The following is an 18,035-nucleotide window of genomic DNA, read 5'->3' on the forward strand; positions in this document are numbered from 1 at the left end:
CAAGAGTGAGTACAATCTTCAATTTCCATGTATGTATTCACTATTTGTCAGCAATTATCAGTGTTAAAGTATTGATCGATAATGCACATTTTAGTACCCTGCACTTGCAATCGTTTTCTAACTGGCAGCACTGTATCAGGGGACCATTTACCCACATGTATAGCTAAAGACCATTACTTGTTGCTCCAGGACACCTATGCTGCATTTACACACTGCTGACCACTCTGTTCCCAAACACTACATTCCAGTCAGATCTTCAGGATGCATATCATGGTAGTTCCCATACTACATGCTCTCTCGCCATCTACGGCATGTTCTCTCGCCATCTTAAACTTAATCTTTCAAAAACAGAGCTAATCATTTTCTTACCGACGCTGCCTCCCCTGTACCTCTGCCTCTCTGAGCAAAGCTTGCCATCGCAACTTACAACTATCATTCGTTCTAGGGGTGTGTAATATGCATATGTAATATGTCTGAGATTTACAGATTTAAGTTTACCCCACTGCTATACGGACAAACAAAATATAATTTAAAAATTAAACTATAAAAACTTATTCTCATAATAATGTGTCCAGTGTCTATAAGTCAGATGTAAGTTGACCAGCGGCAGGTTGTAAAACACAAACCTAGGCAGAATCGATGTCACACAAATTTTTATTTCTTAAAAATGTTTCTTGGCATAAAAATTAAAAAGGTTACAGGGTTATGATGAGAGACGGAAGTAAAAATTACTGCATATTACTCCCAGCTAAGCAGGAGGATGCAAGGCAGGACGGAGCCCCCATGTAAGAACAGTCACAGGTGTACACTGCATGTTCCGGAGAACATTATGGACAGTGCACCTCAACCATAAGACAGCATCTGACAGAGTCCTGAACCTCAGTATGTTTTCTAAGCTTGACAAAAACCATACACATTGAAAGGAGGATAAAGTCTCTGACATCTTACATGCTCTGCAGTTTCTCCTCCACAAAAAAAAATTATTATTTTTTTTTTTTTTTTTTTGTTTTAATGTAGAAAAGAAATATACAATCCAAGCCCCCCTGTGCTGTCTTCCCCTGTGTTATCACTTCATTCATCGGTAGCCTTGGTAGCCATAGTAATCCCAATATTGTGATCGGTCATCATAGTTCTGCCACTGCTGAGAAGACAATAGGAGAGATAAAAGGTCAGGATATATGAATGACCAACCTCATGCACAGTGGTAATGTGCCCAATCAGAGTGGTCCATCTACATACTTGCTGTAGGGTGACCTGAGCTGTTACAGCAATGGATTTGTTTCCATCTCAAGTGCCCAGTTATAAAACATGTGCGACATAGCTTATCTATTTGGATCAATTTGTACCAATTTTATCTAGTTTGTTTTCTTCTCAACTTATAAACACAGAGAACCATTAGGAGAGCAATACCGTTTAAACAGTTTGCAGTACAATATAAAGTAAAGTCACATGAGGGCAAGGTAGAAAAAGTCACATCTAATTGCAGCACTAACATAGGATAGTCCTACAAGATAAGTAACCATGGCACTATTACACCTATGATTACATAGGAAATTGTAAAAATACAAGTTTGTGAGACTCACGCGATGTGGATGGCACTCTAACTGGCAAATACAGCCTTCCCTGATTTCTACTTGGTCTCCCCCTATAGACTGCAAGCAGAAATCAGCATAGACACCGCAAAATCCCTGTTTTAGGTTACGGTCATTGAACAGGACTGGGTTAATTGGACAGATTACGGGGGTCAATTCACTAAGTTGTGAGGTTCGGTTGCTATCCAAATTCCCCCCTTACTTTACAGACTGCTACTTAACATGGAATTGTTCTTTAACAATACGTTTAAAATCTATACACCAAATATTCTTTGGAAAATACAATTCAGAAGTTTTCATTTTACAGGAAAGTAATAGGGTTATCTGGCTAGGTTGATAGTAGTTCGAAGAAACCTTACCCCTCTGTTCTGTGGTCTGAAGTTCTGTTGTCCATAGTATCTATTCTGCTGTTCAGAGTACCGATCAAAGAAATTCTGGTAACCCTACAAGTTGTAGACGGAAGAAAGGTGGTCACTTGATCTGATCTTAATATACACGGTAAGCGACTGTCAGCCTTTACCAATTTATCAAAATCTCATTGGAATAGTTAGAACTTTTCTCAAATCACACAATAATGCGTTCACCACTCAATCCATATCTGAATACTCAAAAGAATTTCTCACCCCTCTCTGGGATCCCCAGTACTGCCGTGGCTGCTGCTGCTGCTGATGATACGGCTGGGGTCTGGAGTGCTGCATGAACATACGAGTGCTGAAGTTCCTCTGCTGGTGGTAATTGCCTGGGGAGTAACAAGTAAATCATCAATAAAGATGCAGTTTGTCTCCTTGTTTCTACCTCCCAGCTGAACTCAGGCGATCCCATTTACACTTACCTCCACGTCCCCTGTCTGTGCGGACTCTCTTCTGCATGCGATTTCCCCTCTTGTCATTTGCAGGCAGCTGCCGACGAGCCTCATTCTTGGCTTCCAATATCAAAGTATCTGCTTCTTCCTGTCCAAGCTCTGCATACACAACTTCTTCTAGAAAGTCACTCTTTGTAGGAATCATGAAGTTGGCTAAGTTGGAGAAAGCAGACAGAGGACAGAAAGTTAAGAATGCATCAAACTTGTACTCCTTTACACAATGTACACTGAGTTATAAGATACCTTTCATCTCTAGAAGCACGGACTCAGGAATAATCTCCCCCTTCTCTTTGCGCATCTCCAACCTCTTCTTCCATTCCTCATCATTAAGAACCAGCATCACTGCTTTGCGTTGATATCCTTTAAAGCAATGCATCTTCCTGCGCTGAGCAGAGCTATAGACTGTGCACTGGAAAGGGGCAAGGGAAAAACAAATGTTGTAGATAAATACAATAGGGATTAGCCATGTGTCTTATGTATCTGAAACAATGATGCAGTCATCTTACCTGGTCAATAATATAATGCCCCTTCCTACGAGCAGCCACCGGGACCAGTCTGATCAGACACTGTGTTGCCAGCTGCACGAGATTATCTTCAACTTTTTGGTTCTCCTCTTTGTTGTCCAGTCCAGCAGTCTGTAAAGAGAACAAGAGTCAGTCTAGCTGTAGATTTAAGAGACTATCAGGGGTATTCAATATGGGAGCGAAAACATCGTTTGTGCGTTAATATCGCACTTTTGATGTCATTATCGCAGGTTTGACTTTTACACCGTATTCAATTTCAAAGACTTATCGCAGGTTCGAAAAGTCTTTGCTAAAAAACGGGGATAACTTTTCAACATTGAATACGTGTCGAAAAAAAAGCGCAGAATTGGGGTTTAGGGGTGCAGGCTTTAAATAGCCTGCACCCCTGGAAATGACATTTAAAAAAAGAACTGTCAAAAAAAAGTTTTTTAAAAAAATAGGGACACCCCAAAAAATTAATTTAAAAATTGGGGTGAAAAAAAAAAAAATGGGAAAAAATTGTTTCAAAATAGGGAAATAGGTTCAGGGCTATTCTGCAAGTATGCGGCAGGTGTTTTCTAGAATAGATTTATAGCGGCAGGTGCACAATTGCAGAATTTTTAAAAACTTACTTTAGGGACTTAAAAATATGCTAGTACCCATTTTCATGTACCCCAAATTTGATGGGACCACTTAAAAAAACGAAAAAAAATAACCTAAGTGCTCTTCTGCGTCACTTCTTCAATGTCGGAAAAAAACACCTGCTGGGCTATTTAAATCCCCGACTTTCATTTAAAGGCTAAAACGGGGGTACCCATAGTGTTCCCCCATGTTTTTACAACTTTAGGGGGGTCCTACAATTTTTTTAAGGAAAAATTCTAACTTTACGCAAATCCAACTTCAGAGTCTCCCGTTTTCGTTAATTTCATATTGAATACGGGGATAAGCGGGCGCACGCCCGATACTTTAACGCAGGTAAAAACTCCGATATGAAACGTAAACTTCGACAGTGAAGTTTACGTTTCATATTGAGTACCCCTCTATGTTGCAACTAAGTGACCCTGTTGACTCAGTTTCACATTTAAATACATTCATATTTGGGCCTCTCTGCTGAAACTCTGTAAAGTTCTAGGTTTTGAATTACTTATAATGTGCAAGCCGTGTATGAAGGCAGCAGTAGGATGAGCATATCACCTGCAACTGTGGCAGCAGTGCTTCCGTAGAAAGGAGCTGGAAACGCTTCTCTGGGTTTTCCTGAATGTGTTTCTGAGCCCATGTGGTTTTTCCAGTCCCTGGCAGACCGATCATCAATAACACCTTGGCAATAAAGAGGAAATATATATAATATTCTATGATAAACCTTTATAAAATACTGCACTGGCCTCATGACAATGTTCTGTGATATCCTAGGCATCAGATTGAATAGAAAGAGCTTTCAGAAGATTATTACAGCGGAAATCAGCATTATAGGCTAATGTCTTCAGTAGTTAATGCAAGGTTTCCCTAGCCTTTGCTGTATCACCCCGGTATATGGAATGCAGTGTATAGAATAAGGGAGGCCTGCCACTGCTCACCATGTACCAAATATTTGTACAGTGACAAAGTGGAAAGCTTGTCTCCATCCATCCAGGAATCAAGGACTAAAGTTCAAAAAGGCACAGAGAAGCCTACAACAAAGTTCATCCAATTTTCATTGCAGTTCTCAAGTCATCTATACATTGTAAAAGTATGCTCCATACCTCACACTCTTCTACAGTTTTAGGAGGCAATGGTGTCCTGGTCAGGTCTTCAGGCTCAATTCCTTTCAGGAACGCAAATCCCTCGGGTGGAAGATGCCAGGGCTCCTCCCTCTGTCCAAAGTTGACCTGGAAAGTGCATCCCTTGCACAGAACGTGGGGCAGCAGCGCCTGTTCCCCCAAAGAACTCTTATCCAAGACGAAAGCCTGACCTAAGTCTGCACCATTTTTAGAGAAAGAAATCTCCACAGAGTCACCATCTAGGTTCTGTATGGATTTAAAGTAGAAACAAAAATTAAGGAAAGAAAAAATCCTTTGGAAAAAGTCAAAACCATCAACAGCCTCCTACTAACATTTATTTGGTTCAGCACCGCCATTCATGCAATTCTTTCCAGGTGATTCTGAATCAGTCACACCAATCCCTGACCCATTGGCGCTTACAAACATACAGTCACAAGCCAAATGAATAATAGTATGTTTTTGGACTGTGGGAATTTTCGGGGCCATTTGCATAAATGCGATGTGCCTTCCAGAATCCATCTGATACAGCCAGAGCAATAAGTCTTCTATGCGGAATAGCAGCCGGCCCCAAAACCCCAAATCAAAGAGGCGCATTTGTGACAAGTGCACTGAATAACAAAGTGATGGTAAAATGTATTGGACCTACATCATCACCTCCTGAAAGCACACTATGGCTTGGTCGATTTGGCAATGACTGTATGACAGAAGTATAGAGGAATTAGTGTGATTTGAAGCCTCAATTAGGTTAAAATACAGAGTTCCTATTAAATAATTGCATGCTTAGCACGATCAATATATCACCCTCTAATGAGTGGTCATTAAAACATTTTATAACAACCAGCTTTTTACCAGCAAAGAAAAAAACAGAACGAAACAAACAAACTTACAGCAATACAGCCAACGACATCATTTTCACCAAACGACTCCCCATAGGTTTCAAAGCGGGAACTGGTAACCTTGAGACCACGACTGTCATAAGCATAGGATAGGTCATCTTCACCTGGAAAACAAAGAGGTGTGAAAAAGACAGTCTATAAACCTAAGAGACGCACACTAGTGATGGACAGAGATCGAGTGAAAACTTATTGCATTATTACCCAGCTGAGGAGCAGACTTGCTCACCGACCAGCCCACACGGAGTAAGGGGGATTCTGAACATCCTTCCTTCACAGGCAGATTCTCCGTCACCTACAGAAATAATGAACATGTCAAAAACAGAAGTAAATTGTAAAATATCAGTGACTGTAAAGATTTCAGACTCACAGCATCACCATGTGACGGGTGTGGTAGTAATGCACCATGAATTTAGAACTTGAAAGGGCTATTCAACATGTGAATATTACTCATCCAATGGTAAAGAGGCATATGACAGCACACTAAGATTATTTGTCCTTTTCCATTTCCAAAAGGAACGAATAAAGTCCAATACCAGGATTTTTTTCACTACTAAAAGTTTCTAATTACACCATCACTTCAAGTGCAGAATAACCTAATCTATGCTACATAGTAGCCCAGAAACATTTCCATTTCTTGTAAGAGAAAGTCATGTAACCAGGATAGAGCATTCTTATACACAAATCACAGGAATGGCTGACATGGTCTGCATGGTAAAAGCCAATGTAGCAGGAGTATCTCTAAAGGTGCATACATACACAACGATTTTTTGAACGATCATCGTTAAACGATAGCGTTTAAAAAAATCGTTCACTATCTGAGTCAAACGATGAACGATTATTGTTCATGCGCGTTCACGTTTGTAGTTCAGCCAGACTTGTCAACTCAACGATTTTCATTAAGTTAATATGCAAAAATCGTTTGTAGTTCATAAAAATCGTTAATTACATTTAAATGAACAACTTTAGTAAACGATTTTAGTTCATTTTTTCAAGGTAGAAAATAGTTACTAAAATTGTTCATTAACTCAATCGTTGTGTGTGTATAGTAGTGTTTCTAGATACTGGTCTCATGGAACCCTAATAGTGCATGTTTCCCAGTTCATCTAGCTGTAGCACAAGTGTGTTAATTGACTAACACAATAAATCTACAGATGATACCAATTATTCCTGAGGTTACCTTGAAAACATGCACTGTTAAGGATCCATAAGGACCAAGTTTGAGAATCACCGATGTGTAGCATTTACCATACGCTCATCTATGTACAAGGCGTGTGAAATACATGGCATTATTTCCACTTCCTCCATTTGAATGGCATTGCTGGTGCCATTGTAGTTTGTGAAGCAGCTTCAAAATATGAATAAAAACAATGTCTGTGAATTAGTTATATTATCCATTGATATACACATGGTAACAAGTAAATATAAGAAAATATGAACAACCCCTTTTTTTTTAACTGGTCTGTTATTCTTGCAAATACATAACAATGAGTGTAATCCCCCCAAACTATACAGAACATCTGCCAACCAAGGTAGTAATCCTGTCACACACCATCCTGAAGTGATGCCTTCTCATAGCCTGGGCACAAGCGCAAGAGCCCAGACACACTTGTAATGCTTTATTGGCCAGATATTCTGTAAAGCATTATGGCAGGTTATGATCACACAGGAATTTAGACAGGACACCAAACCTTTGTAGGATACGCTATATTGCTTTATCAAACAAAGTCCACATAGCAAGTGTTCTTATCACTACAGTGGCTTTCTACACATATATAGGGAAACAAATGCAAAACATTAAACGTTCATTGATGTGTCTTTGTTACCTTTATAGAAATGTAAGCCTTATGGGGGACAGATCGCATATCTTAGCACTATGTTGCTGATGAGGAGTTGAACGTACGCTTGTTTGTGTGTATATCTTGCATTGTGTATGTTCCTGTACCAAGTACGAGCAACACAAGGTCATATGTATTTCAATTGCATCTCCACTTGCAACTAATATGGCCTAACTAGGCTGTAACATGGTGTTCTCACATATGCAACTTCATTCAGGGTGCGACAGCACAACCGCAGGCTGTGCACAGTTGGACAGAAGCATAAATAGGACTGTTATCAGACGTGTATATTGCACAAATTATATGAGGCCAACTATCAAACTAAGCATACGCATAAGGGTTCAGGTACACCAGAGAGACAACCCCAAATATATACATTTATTATTGAGCACACGACACAGTAACATCTACAGCGGATTTACTTACAACTCTACATCGGGCCCTAGCTATCTTCTAGCTAGGGAATACCAAGAACTATAAAAGGACTCACCTTAACTTCAAAGTACGCCTTTCCCTTTGTTACACCATGAGTTGCTCGAGATCCTGACCACAGAGACGGAAACCTCTCAGAAAAGAGAGGACGCCCACCAAAGCGGTCCTTATCCATTTTAAACTGCAGATCACAGGTGGCTGAAATACATGATAACAAAAAGTAACAAAAGGCAAGCTACAGCAATGAGTTCCGTATTACCTTGCTTCTAATTATGCAAACAAAATTGATCAATTAGATCATTTTAATCATTTTAATAAGCTATAAATCAGTCCAATGGGATTTATTTCAATAAATAAAAGCAAATATACTGTTCCCAAAGTGACCTTGTCTGACTGTTCCGGAGGCACTTCACAGCCTTATTTAGGAAGCGAGTGTCCCCCAAGTATCTTAATGCACACCCTATCCACAAAGTCATTGTGAATGAGACATCCAGAGTATCGTCTTTGTCTCGAGCAGATAAAAAGAGTGAACACTAATACCCCTTTTACACCAGATCAAAAACCTGGGTTTTTGCTGGGTCTACCCGGGTCGCAGCTCAGTGTAAAAGGGTCCCTGAAAAATAACCTGGGTCAAGTGACCCTGCAATCCAACCAAGGTAGCTACCAGGGTTGGACCCAGGATGCACCCAGGTAATGGTGCAGTGTAAACGGTGCAACCCAGGTTATCTGACCTGGATCATGCCTAAAATGAGAGGATTGGTGGTTGTGGAGCATTCACCTCCCACTTTTTATGACCTCACAGGTTTAGCAGGGCAGACCTGAGTTCAGTGTGAACAGGGCTGACCTGGGAGTAACCCAGATCAAAGGTGCAGTGTAAATGGGTCTGACCTGGGTTGGAACCATGTCCAAAAACCCAGGTCGGACCTGAGTTTTTGGTGGAAAAGAGGTATAAGTGAAGTTAGATTAAATTTACACTTCAGTCAAGCTATAGTAAGTGATTAAAACAAGAGGCTGCAGTGTAGCAACAGACAAAGGAAAATAATCCAAATGACATACATAATTTAAGAAAATGTAAGCACTAAACATAGCTTTAACACAGTAGACCAGAAACACCATATTAGGAGGTTTGGATTAAGAGACACCTACATTTATCAAGGCACACCTCACTATCTTCCACTTCATCACTTGCCTCTTCAGTAGGCACAGGAGACTTGGAACTAAGTGGAAATACAACAAAATTATCAGTCACAATCAGTTAAGATGGACAGGACTCAAAGGGTGAAACACTGGAAACAGCACACACAAAAATCAAAACAAAAAAGGTGTTAGCAATTCCTAAAACCCAACATTTAAGAACAGGAGTACATGCAAAGAGACATGGACTATAGCCTGCAGTGTTTGAGGTTATGAGATTGTGACCTTCTCAAAATACTTCAGCTTTTGTGTGGCGTTCAAGCTGGTAAAATTGTCAAATTGACTGTAGAAGTAGAATAGGTCACTGACATTATCAACGATCACCAACCAATATGTTATTTTTATGTTTCACATTTCCAGAACTGCCCCAACAATGGCCTTATATTTAGTCATTGGTATATTTAATTGGGGTCAATTCAATTATAGGTGGATTGTGGCAGAGGCAATAGCGGCGGCACATAATCACCCCCAATCCACTATGAAATTGCACATTTTTAGTTTGAATCCCCATACAGGTATGTATAAAATATGCAATCTCTAGGCTACCTCCGGTGCAGCATATGCACACTAGATTGCGGTCATTATTTGCAATTAAACTGACCCCATAGAGTGCACCTGTAGATCGTGAGATTAAATCTTTAGCCATCTTAACATCTGGAAAGAATTTAATGTTCTCAATAAAAAAATATATATATTTTTTTGTTAAAACATGCTCCATCACCATGCCCCTATATACTGCACATCTTACCGGCTATAATAACACTCTTCTTTGTATTCATGATATGTCCGTCCACGCTGCTCTTCTTCTCGCATCCTCTTCACACCATGACGCATGGCTCCTGAGCTCTTAGATTCAGAATGCTTATCTTTCTTCTCTGCTTCTCCAGCTGCAGAACAATGAACATGTAATAAAGGAAAGAAATTGCTGAAGATCTGAAGTATGCAATGCACATATGACAAAGTAATTGTGAGTACAAAGTAAAGGAACAAAAGAAATACCCCAAAACAGTTCAACCACATATACATTTAACTTGTTCCAAATGGTCTATCAAACAAGTCCATCAATCTATGGAGTGGACAAATGCATATAGACCATGTATCCACTATGAGACCTGTTTTGAACACTTCAACATGAAGAAAAAAAACATGATAACTTTACAAGCATAGGGCGGTATTCAATTGTTTCGCCCCTTTATGCACCCAACAGGAGCTATTCAGGGGAGTGCGAGCTGAAATGGGTAAAAAGTGACCAGTTTGGGCACCCAAGCAGCACTTTTTTCGTGATCGCGCCCAGCACTTTGGTCAGGGGTAGCCGTTTTACGCAGCTAAACCCGACCACTTTGGGCCCAATCAGCGCGAAAAACTGCAACAATTGAATACCGCCCCACGATCTCCTGTCACTTTAGACGGTAAAACAACTGAACACCGCCCCTACTGTCCCCAAAATATATCTTTTATATACAACCACAATGATCAATGGATACCATGAATAATGTAATGGGGGATTAGTTTATCTAAAAAGGATTGTTTTCTCTATATTTATGTTACACAGCTGCCTGGACACAGAAAAGACATGGCAGCATATAGCATGACAGTGAGAATGATAGCACAATATTACAGTGTAAACTAAGACCATGCCAACCACTAAGTCACAGAACACTGCATACCATATGGAATCAGTGTGAGGTGTATAAGGTATATAGGCATACAGCCACAATAGGGAATCCAGTACATAATGTTTCTGATCTTATCAGCTACATATTCAGGGGCATTTCGGAGCATTGGGTGATAATAAAGATGAAATTTAATAAATGTGCATAGAGGCTAATGATGGGAAGTTGCTAACAGTCTCAGTGCAAGGTATTAGTATCCCCCCACCGACCCCATCTGCCACCCTCAGGCCCAGCCCCCGCTTAGGCCCAGCCAGCCCTACACCCACCACTGGATTTCTTTTTGCCTCCGACCTTCGCCGCATCCTCCCCTGCGTCTTCCTTCTGAGCAGCCCCGTTCAGGGATCCGCCACTACCAGCCGCCACTTCCATCTCCTCAGCCGGCTGATCGGCCGATGTGGAACTCTCTGCGACCGGGACACCAGGCGCCTTCCCCGGGACCGCCTGATCATTGGGGGCGTCGTCCTCCTCCTCATCCGCCTGCGGTACCAGGTCGTCCTCGTCGTCCTCCTCCTCCTCCTCCCCTTCCCCGGGATCCAGGGCCCGCTCCTCCTCCTCCAAGCCCAGGGTACCCGGCGGCCTCTCCTCCTCTCCACCCAGCATCTCCGAGTCCAGCGCCTCCTGCAGCCGATCGCTCAGCTCGGCCTTCAGCCCGCGGCAATCCAGCCCCCTGCGCTGCAGCTCAGCCCGCAGCTCCGTCACCTTCATCTTGCGCGGGTCTAGGCCGCTCATGATGCCGCTGATCACAGATAAAGACACAGGGCGGATGTTCTCCGAGCGCACCGGAAGTGGACGGTAGTCTGCGGGTCACACCCCGGAAGTGGGGGCGGAAGTGCACCTACAACTAGTCCGCAAAACCGAAACAGCAGAGTGGCAACGTGCACGTTATTCCGTTGCCCTATAGCGGCGCTCACACCCTCGTACTCAATATGACGGCCGAACAGCGACTCCCGGGCTGTGCGCCTGTAATTCCGCTCCGCCTCCGACAGCACAAGAAGAGCGCGCCGCCGCACTCACAATACACAGCAGTTTGCCCCCCACCTCCTTTGTCACGTTCTGCCCAGTGATTGGCCGAAACAAGCGGTTTAGGGTAATCCATTGTGGCGTCGCGTTCAGCGATTCGTCAAACTGTAGGCATATCCCGCCTCTTGAAATCAACAATTCTATTGGATAAAGCATGGCCGGCCAACCCGCCTGATCATTGGCCCTGACAGGTCAGGTGATCGGCCCCAAAGGTTTCCGCCCTTTTTTTTTTTTAATTCATTGATTGACAGCGATTAAACAATGACGCCGGGCTCTGCGGCTGGAGGTGCCCGGTGTGTGGCCGCTGTAACAGTATAATCATGTGTAGCCAGCAGGTGATAGGCCGCACACACAGGGCACAGTGCTATGCGCGCTATAGCGGAGGCCTGTATAATAATAATAATAACGCGCGGCATTATACACTGGGGAAGGGGGCAGATGGACGTAATGCACGTCACCGTGCAGCGTAGGAGACGGCTCTTGCTGACCTGCAGCAGAAGCTGTCATGATTAACACATATGCTGAGGCTTTCAGTTGAGCAAGAGCTGCGTGTGCGGAATCCTCATTGATCGCTATAAATAAAGTTATTTCGACAGACGTCGGAGGAGAAGAGGGGGAGAGAGAGAAAGGAAGAAAAGGAGTGCTGGTCACGTGACGGCGGCGGTCCTTGTGTATGAGCAGCATGGTGGCGCTATAGCTGCGGGCGGGGACTATGGCTGAGCAGCAGGTAGCGTGTGGTGTGTGAGTCTCGGAGACAGTGCTGGCGCCTCTGGACGCTGCATCCCCCTGTTGAGGAGCTGGTTCCGTCAGGGGACTGGCTGCCATGGGCCGGGGGTGCTGCAGCTGTACGTGTCCCCTCCGTGCAGTCACCGTTATTTTCAGCCCGCCCTCATGTCTGTGCTGTGTCACACTCGTACACTATCTAGTATGTGTGCTTGGTTTGGTGGAAGCCAGTTACAGTAGCTGACCCCCTTGGGGATCGCCCCTGTACCCCTCCCTGTGGGCCAGTCCAACCCTGACTTGATTGGTGACTTATGGATATATTTTCCATTTGGGATCTTAATGATATTGATGATCCAAGAGCCAGATGGGGGGACAATAAGTCTCTGTTGGCTTTTGGTTGCCAAAAGTCTTTAAGGCTCAATTAGCGCAAATATAGAGGTTTGAGTTTATATCAAAGCTTTATCCATAAACTTTTGCTTCAGTTTCTGGATAAATCTCATTATAATCCTAAATCCATGGATAATTAACATTTCAAATGACAGACTGAGAGGCAAACACTGTGTATTTTATTGGCAATAAAAACCTTTTATTGAGATCACTGTACTTGAAGATCTTCTCAACTTATTATAAATGTAAAGACTTAGACGCTTGGGGTTTAAAATTAATATTCTTGACACCTGATACAGATTCTTTAAAAGACTGTATGATTCAAGATGTTTTCTGCATTATTTCCATATATCATTCAAAGATTTGTTTTCGTTTTAATTTATTTCTAGAGTAGTTGTACTGTGGGGTTTGTGTGGAGAGGGAAGGAGGTGTGAGGTGTTTCTACCTTTTATCTTGCCAGTATTTTAATGGTTTGCACGTATCAGTTTTCCCTATAGGTCTGTGTCCTGATGGAGAAACAATAGGGGAGCGCAGACTATGGTACATCAGACTGTAATTACCTATAGCTTGATTGTCGATCCAAATGGAGAAAGAAAAGACAGATTTATTTTTTCTAATCTGCATTAATATATTTTCAAACACTTTACATTATCTGCATAACTTTTCCCATATACTCCCATACTGTGCCATCATTAAAAGATTGTTAGATACACCTTATTGCTTTTAAATTGTTGGAAAAAGTTTATTTTTTTATTTCATAATTAACTAGCAATCATGTATGTGTGTGTAAATCTCTCTATTAAATAATCTTTATCCTCCATCCTTGTTTCTTTATAGTCCCAGGAAGGACCAGTTGAAGAACGTCTCTTGCTGGCAACTTCTTTTAAGTCTCAGGGCAACAGTTGCTACTCTGAACATCGGGTGAGAGAAGCTGTGAGTCTCTACCACCGCGCCCTCCTGCAGCTTCGCAGCTTAGATCCTCACTTGCTTAATCCCCTGTCTGGACTGGGTCCTCCTTCTGTCAAGCTCACTCCTCAACAGCTCGAGGTTCTACAAACTCTTCAGGCAGACTGTTATAATAATTTAGCAGGTACTATAGAACATATAAAAACGGGTGTATGTGAAAGATATTGTAGCACATTCTTATGCAAAGTTTGTTTGAATTTTAGCATGTCTTCTCCAGAGTCAACCCCCCCGTTATGAGCGGGTCTATGAGTGCAGCTTGCAGGTCCTAAGACTACAGCCTAATAATGTTAAGGCATTATACCGCGCTGGTGTCTCCAGCTACCACCTGCATGACTGTACGACTGCTCATCATTACCTGACACAAGCTGCCTCCCAGCAACCCAAAGGTGGGCTATTACACCCTGTCTTCTCAGTACTGACAAGCTTTATTTCTTTCCGATCTAGTACAATTAGCTAGTTTTTGTTTTTTTTCCTGCTTTGTTTTGTATTCTTATCAGAATTTGCTAATAAATTAAATGACTAAAACTTTGATTTTACTCCATGCAATGTTCTTTGCGAAATGTATATATTTCTTTTTAAACTGGATATTCTATTGAAATGTGCTTTTATGATTGAACCATAAATGTTTTGTGAGATTATTGACAAGTACCATACAGGCATTCCCATATTTGTTAGATGAAGCCAAGCAGGCATTGTACCATTTTATTTTTATTTTTTTAATGGTAAACTGACTGACTAGTGGGGGCATTTTTTTCGCTGGATCCTATGAATGGGACATTATTGAAGGTCTGGGCTACGCTAGGAACAGTACTTTCTGTTATATTGCATGAGGATTGTTGACACCTGTTTTGCCTTTTGTAACACCAGTCCCCTAAGGATTGACTGTAACAGTGAATACCCTACAGTCCTGGGAATACTGTATAATATAATGGTGATCTTGTTTGTATGGGAATATTTTATAAACTAACAGTCGGACTGAACAGGATTCCTGCAGCTCCTTGGACTATCGGCCAGTCACAGATGTAGGAGTGCTTATAGCTGGCTTCAGTGCCAGTTGCAGATAGCGTGAAACTGTCTAAAGTGTAATCTTCATAAGCAAGCAGTGTCACACCTCATATTTATTTGCGGAAATACTGGAGATGCAACATATAGATATATTGTGCGGAAGCCAAATATGGACTCCTTTTAAAAAAAGATGCTACTAAATCTGAATATACTTATTAAAATTAGGTAGGCATGGCCCAAATGCAAAGTTCTGTCCCCTATGTTGGCCGTTAGAGGTGATAACCCTGTGCAGCACACTAGTGATTTGTAGAGATTTAGCTGACATTTGTCTGACTCATAGGGGTGAGTCAGGGGTGGATGCATTTGCAGTAGTGGCTGCGTGTTTCGGAACAACAACTGCTGCCTATTTATGTTAATGCCGCGACCCCAGCGGTGTCTGTCAGGACACATATGCAATGCGTCTCAGACACATGCTTTACTAGCATCCACCTCTGAATCTCCCCCAAAATCTGGATTCAATGTAAACCTGGAAATGAATAGGGTTCACTTCTTGGATACAGCATATTAATTAAATCAAATATGACTATAGCTATTTATTTTATTTCATCCCCTCCTTTTTATATTATTATCAATATTATTATAAAAAGTATTTTAGTATAAAGTGAAGTGGATGCTTGCAGCAGGCATTACCTCTATTATCGGACCTTCTCCAGTATTTTTATGTCGCTAAAAAAACCATACTGTGATATAAGTGGACAGTAACTGGAAATATAAAGCACGAAGGCGGGGGGATTCAGTTAGAGAGTAAAAATATGGAACATACAGTATAAGAAATAATCTTATTGTCTGCTGAGCATGTCTGTGTAAGGAGTTGCCTTAACAAAAAGTTTGGGAGGGGAAAATTATCCCCCCCCCCCCCCCCCCCCCTGTTTTTTTTAAATAGAATTTAGTGATTAGACTGTTTTATGCTCTTGTCTTACTGTACCAGTTTAAAAAAAACAAAACACATTTTACCCTCATTTTCAGAGCATGTTTTGATTAATAATTGCTATCTTGTACAATATCTTCCACTAATTTTTATTTTATTTTAATAGATTCAAACATCAGACGTTATTTACAGCTGACAGACTCCGCTCTCAGTGCTTCCCGGGAAAAAGAGAAACAGAGATACCAGGGCATGTTTGATTAGCATCTTGTACAATTTTACTTGTGGTTTGTCTGTCTTAAAAGTTCACAAACCAATATGAACCTTGTAATAATAACAACCGTCTCTCTATAAAAAAAAATAAAAGCATCTGTATCTGCTTTCCAATATTGTATAATAGAAAAGTGCAGCAAGAAGGAACATACATACAGCTTTACCAGTTTGCACAACACAAGTGTTTACACCCAATGCTTAACAGAGAGCTTCTCAACACTGGTCTCTTACCACCAACAACCGTTCATGTTTTAAAGGTTTTGTTTGTAATGCATAAGTGATCTAATCCAGAGCTGATAAAGTACGCTCACCGTAACAAATATAATTGTACCATAGTAACCAGACTAAAAGACCTAAGTTATACAGTAGTCTGTGCTTGTGCTAACTCATATAGCCCCTTTTAAAGAAAACCCTAAGGGGGCGATTCAGTTGCTTGTTTTGGCGGCTGTCAGTGCTTGGGGCCCAATGGAGCAAATCAATTGTTGCTCCATTCGGGCACAAACAGCATTTCTGAGACGAGCAGAAATGTGCAAAAATCAGTGGTTTGGGCACCCTACTTTAGATGGGTTTAGGCACTATATGCGGCTAAACACTGTCTAATTTGGCACGACAAGCGCAATAATTAATGGGTGCCCAAAACAATTGAATTGCCCCTTAAGAGCAAGTCAGTTAGGGTACACATGCAGCTGTATAAATCTATGCAGGTACTAGATGTATATTGTGGAGGACATTGGTGTTAGTATAATATAGAAGCATTGCCTGATACACTAGGGAATTTTAGTGTAGGGATACTTGCTGGTATTGGTGCGCTCTGCACAGCACACATTCATCCTTACAAAATTGCTGGCGTCTAACTTTTGTTGCTGGCTACATACTGTACATGTTGAGGAAAATAGTTCAGGCCTGAATTAAGCTATTTGACTGGGCCTGTGGCTATCTCACAAAGACATATAGTCAAAACATGGCTGACATGGGGAAACCTGAGCCACCAGGGTTATAATCATTAGTGTCATCATTCTCTTACTGTAAACCTTGATAGCGTCTTGTTCCAGAAATGTTTACTTGTTTCATCTTTTGATTTTGTGTTCTGTATCTCCGTTCCTGCTGAATCTTGCATATACATAGGAAGTTGCGAAATAAGTGGAAGGGAAGACCAGTAGCTTTAAAAGAATTGGAACCAGAAAGGAATCGATTTGAGAAAGTGTAAAAGATGCTCACTTTATTGCCATGTCTTCCTTCAGTAAAGAATATATAGATCTGTTGACCTAGAGCTGCTTTTACCTCTTTAGTCTATATTTAGTCACCTTACTTCAGCCAGGTTCACATAAGTTAAAGGTTGCCACTTGTACCTTGCACATTTCTGTACACCCATTAACTCTGCCCTATACCATTTCCTTTTTTACAACAAGAAATCAGAAAAGTAATGTATGTTGCATTTACAATATTTTTTATTATTGAAGTTTTTTTTTTTTTTTTGTATTGATTGAACCTCAGAAATAAAGATCATCAACCTCATGCAGCAGACTCTACTACATTTAGACAAATTGCTATCACACTGGCAGTGTTTTAATTAGGATCTTAGATATGTGACATTTATCATGGAAAAAAAAAAAAAAAAAAACGTCCCCTAGTGTGACTGCTTAATGGAAGATATTACACAAGTATTCTATTCAGCCTTCATGTTTTAATAAAAGAAAAGGGGGGCACTATATGGGCACTGTTCTTCCTTAATTATTTCCTAGACTATCCCATCAGGCACAGTTTGCAAAACTACAAATGCTAGATTGGCTGGCTATGTAGGTGGACACTTGGTGTTAGTATTCCCTGTGGGATAATGTGAAGCTCTTCTCGATGTGGATGTTTGGGAGGGGAGGGAATATATGATGTGGCCCAGTCATACAGTATAAATATTTCTCCTCTTTGCTCTATCTATGTCTTCAGATTTGCCATGCTCTCACAGCGTAGCTTTTAGTGCATTTCTGGAAAACCCAG

The 18,035-nt window shown here is 41.4% G+C and overlaps 2 protein-coding genes across 4 annotated transcripts; one reads left to right on the forward strand and one right to left on the reverse strand.

The window, feature by feature from the left end:
* Positions 1–636: 636 nt before the first annotated feature.
* On the reverse strand, positions 637–11,787 carry HNRNPUL2 (heterogeneous nuclear ribonucleoprotein U like 2). The gene is made up of 14 exons (XM_088480100.1): positions 11,011–11,787; positions 9,820–9,958; positions 9,024–9,094; positions 7,936–8,075; positions 5,812–5,902; positions 5,602–5,714; positions 4,697–4,960; positions 4,152–4,274; positions 2,961–3,089; positions 2,698–2,863; positions 2,425–2,607; positions 2,216–2,331; positions 1,952–2,035; positions 637–1,141 (listed from the first exon to the last, which is right to left on the reverse strand). The coding sequence occupies exons 1-14, from the start codon at positions 11,471–11,473 to the stop codon at positions 1,076–1,078; spliced, it is 2,148 nt and encodes a 715-aa protein (XP_088336226.1). The 5' UTR covers positions 11,474–11,787; the 3' UTR covers positions 637–1,075.
* Positions 11,788–12,167: 380 nt separating this feature from the next.
* Positions 12,168–17,558, forward strand: TTC9C (tetratricopeptide repeat domain 9C). 3 transcript variants are annotated; one of them, XM_088480102.1, is made up of 5 exons: positions 12,168–12,491; positions 13,360–13,414; positions 13,712–13,964; positions 14,044–14,226; positions 15,940–17,558. In XM_088480102.1, the coding sequence occupies exons 2-5, from the start codon at positions 13,412–13,414 to the stop codon at positions 16,032–16,034; spliced, it is 534 nt and encodes a 177-aa protein (XP_088336228.1). In that variant the 5' UTR covers positions 12,168–12,491; positions 13,360–13,411; the 3' UTR covers positions 16,035–17,558. The 3 variants fall into 3 exon arrangements, with proteins under 3 accessions (XP_088336228.1, XP_088336227.1, XP_088336229.1); XM_088480103.1 differs by lacking the exon at positions 12,168–12,491 and adding an exon at positions 12,591–12,609; XM_088480101.1 differs by lacking the exon at positions 13,360–13,414 and having other exon boundaries at positions 12,174–12,491.
* Positions 17,559–18,035: the final 477 nt, after the last annotated feature.

This window comes from Taudactylus pleione, unplaced genomic scaffold (genome assembly GCF_031769625.1).
Source record: "Taudactylus pleione unplaced genomic scaffold, aTauple2 ptg000250l, whole genome shotgun sequence".
Taxonomy (NCBI): Eukaryota; Metazoa; Chordata; class Amphibia; order Anura; family Myobatrachidae; genus Taudactylus; species Taudactylus pleione.

Coding starts and splice junctions, on each gene's coding strand:
- HNRNPUL2 (XM_088480100.1), bottom strand. CDS start 11,473: ATGAGCGGCCTAGACCCGCGCAAGATGAAGGTGACGGAGCTGCGGGCT. Junction 5,903..7,935: donor AGGCGTACTTTGAAGTTAAG/GTGAGTCCTTTT, acceptor TTATTTCTGTAG/GTGACGGAGAATCTGCCTGT. Junction 2,864..2,960: donor GGCATTATATTATTGACCAG/GTAAGATGACTG, acceptor GCCCCTTTCCAG/TGCACAGTCTATAGCTCTGC.
- TTC9C (XM_088480101.1), top strand. Junction 13,965..14,043: donor CTGTTATAATAATTTAGCAG/GTACTATAGAAC, acceptor TTTGAATTTTAG/CATGTCTTCTCCAGAGTCAA. Junction 14,227..15,939: donor TGCCTCCCAGCAACCCAAAG/GTGGGCTATTAC, acceptor TTATTTTAATAG/ATTCAAACATCAGACGTTAT.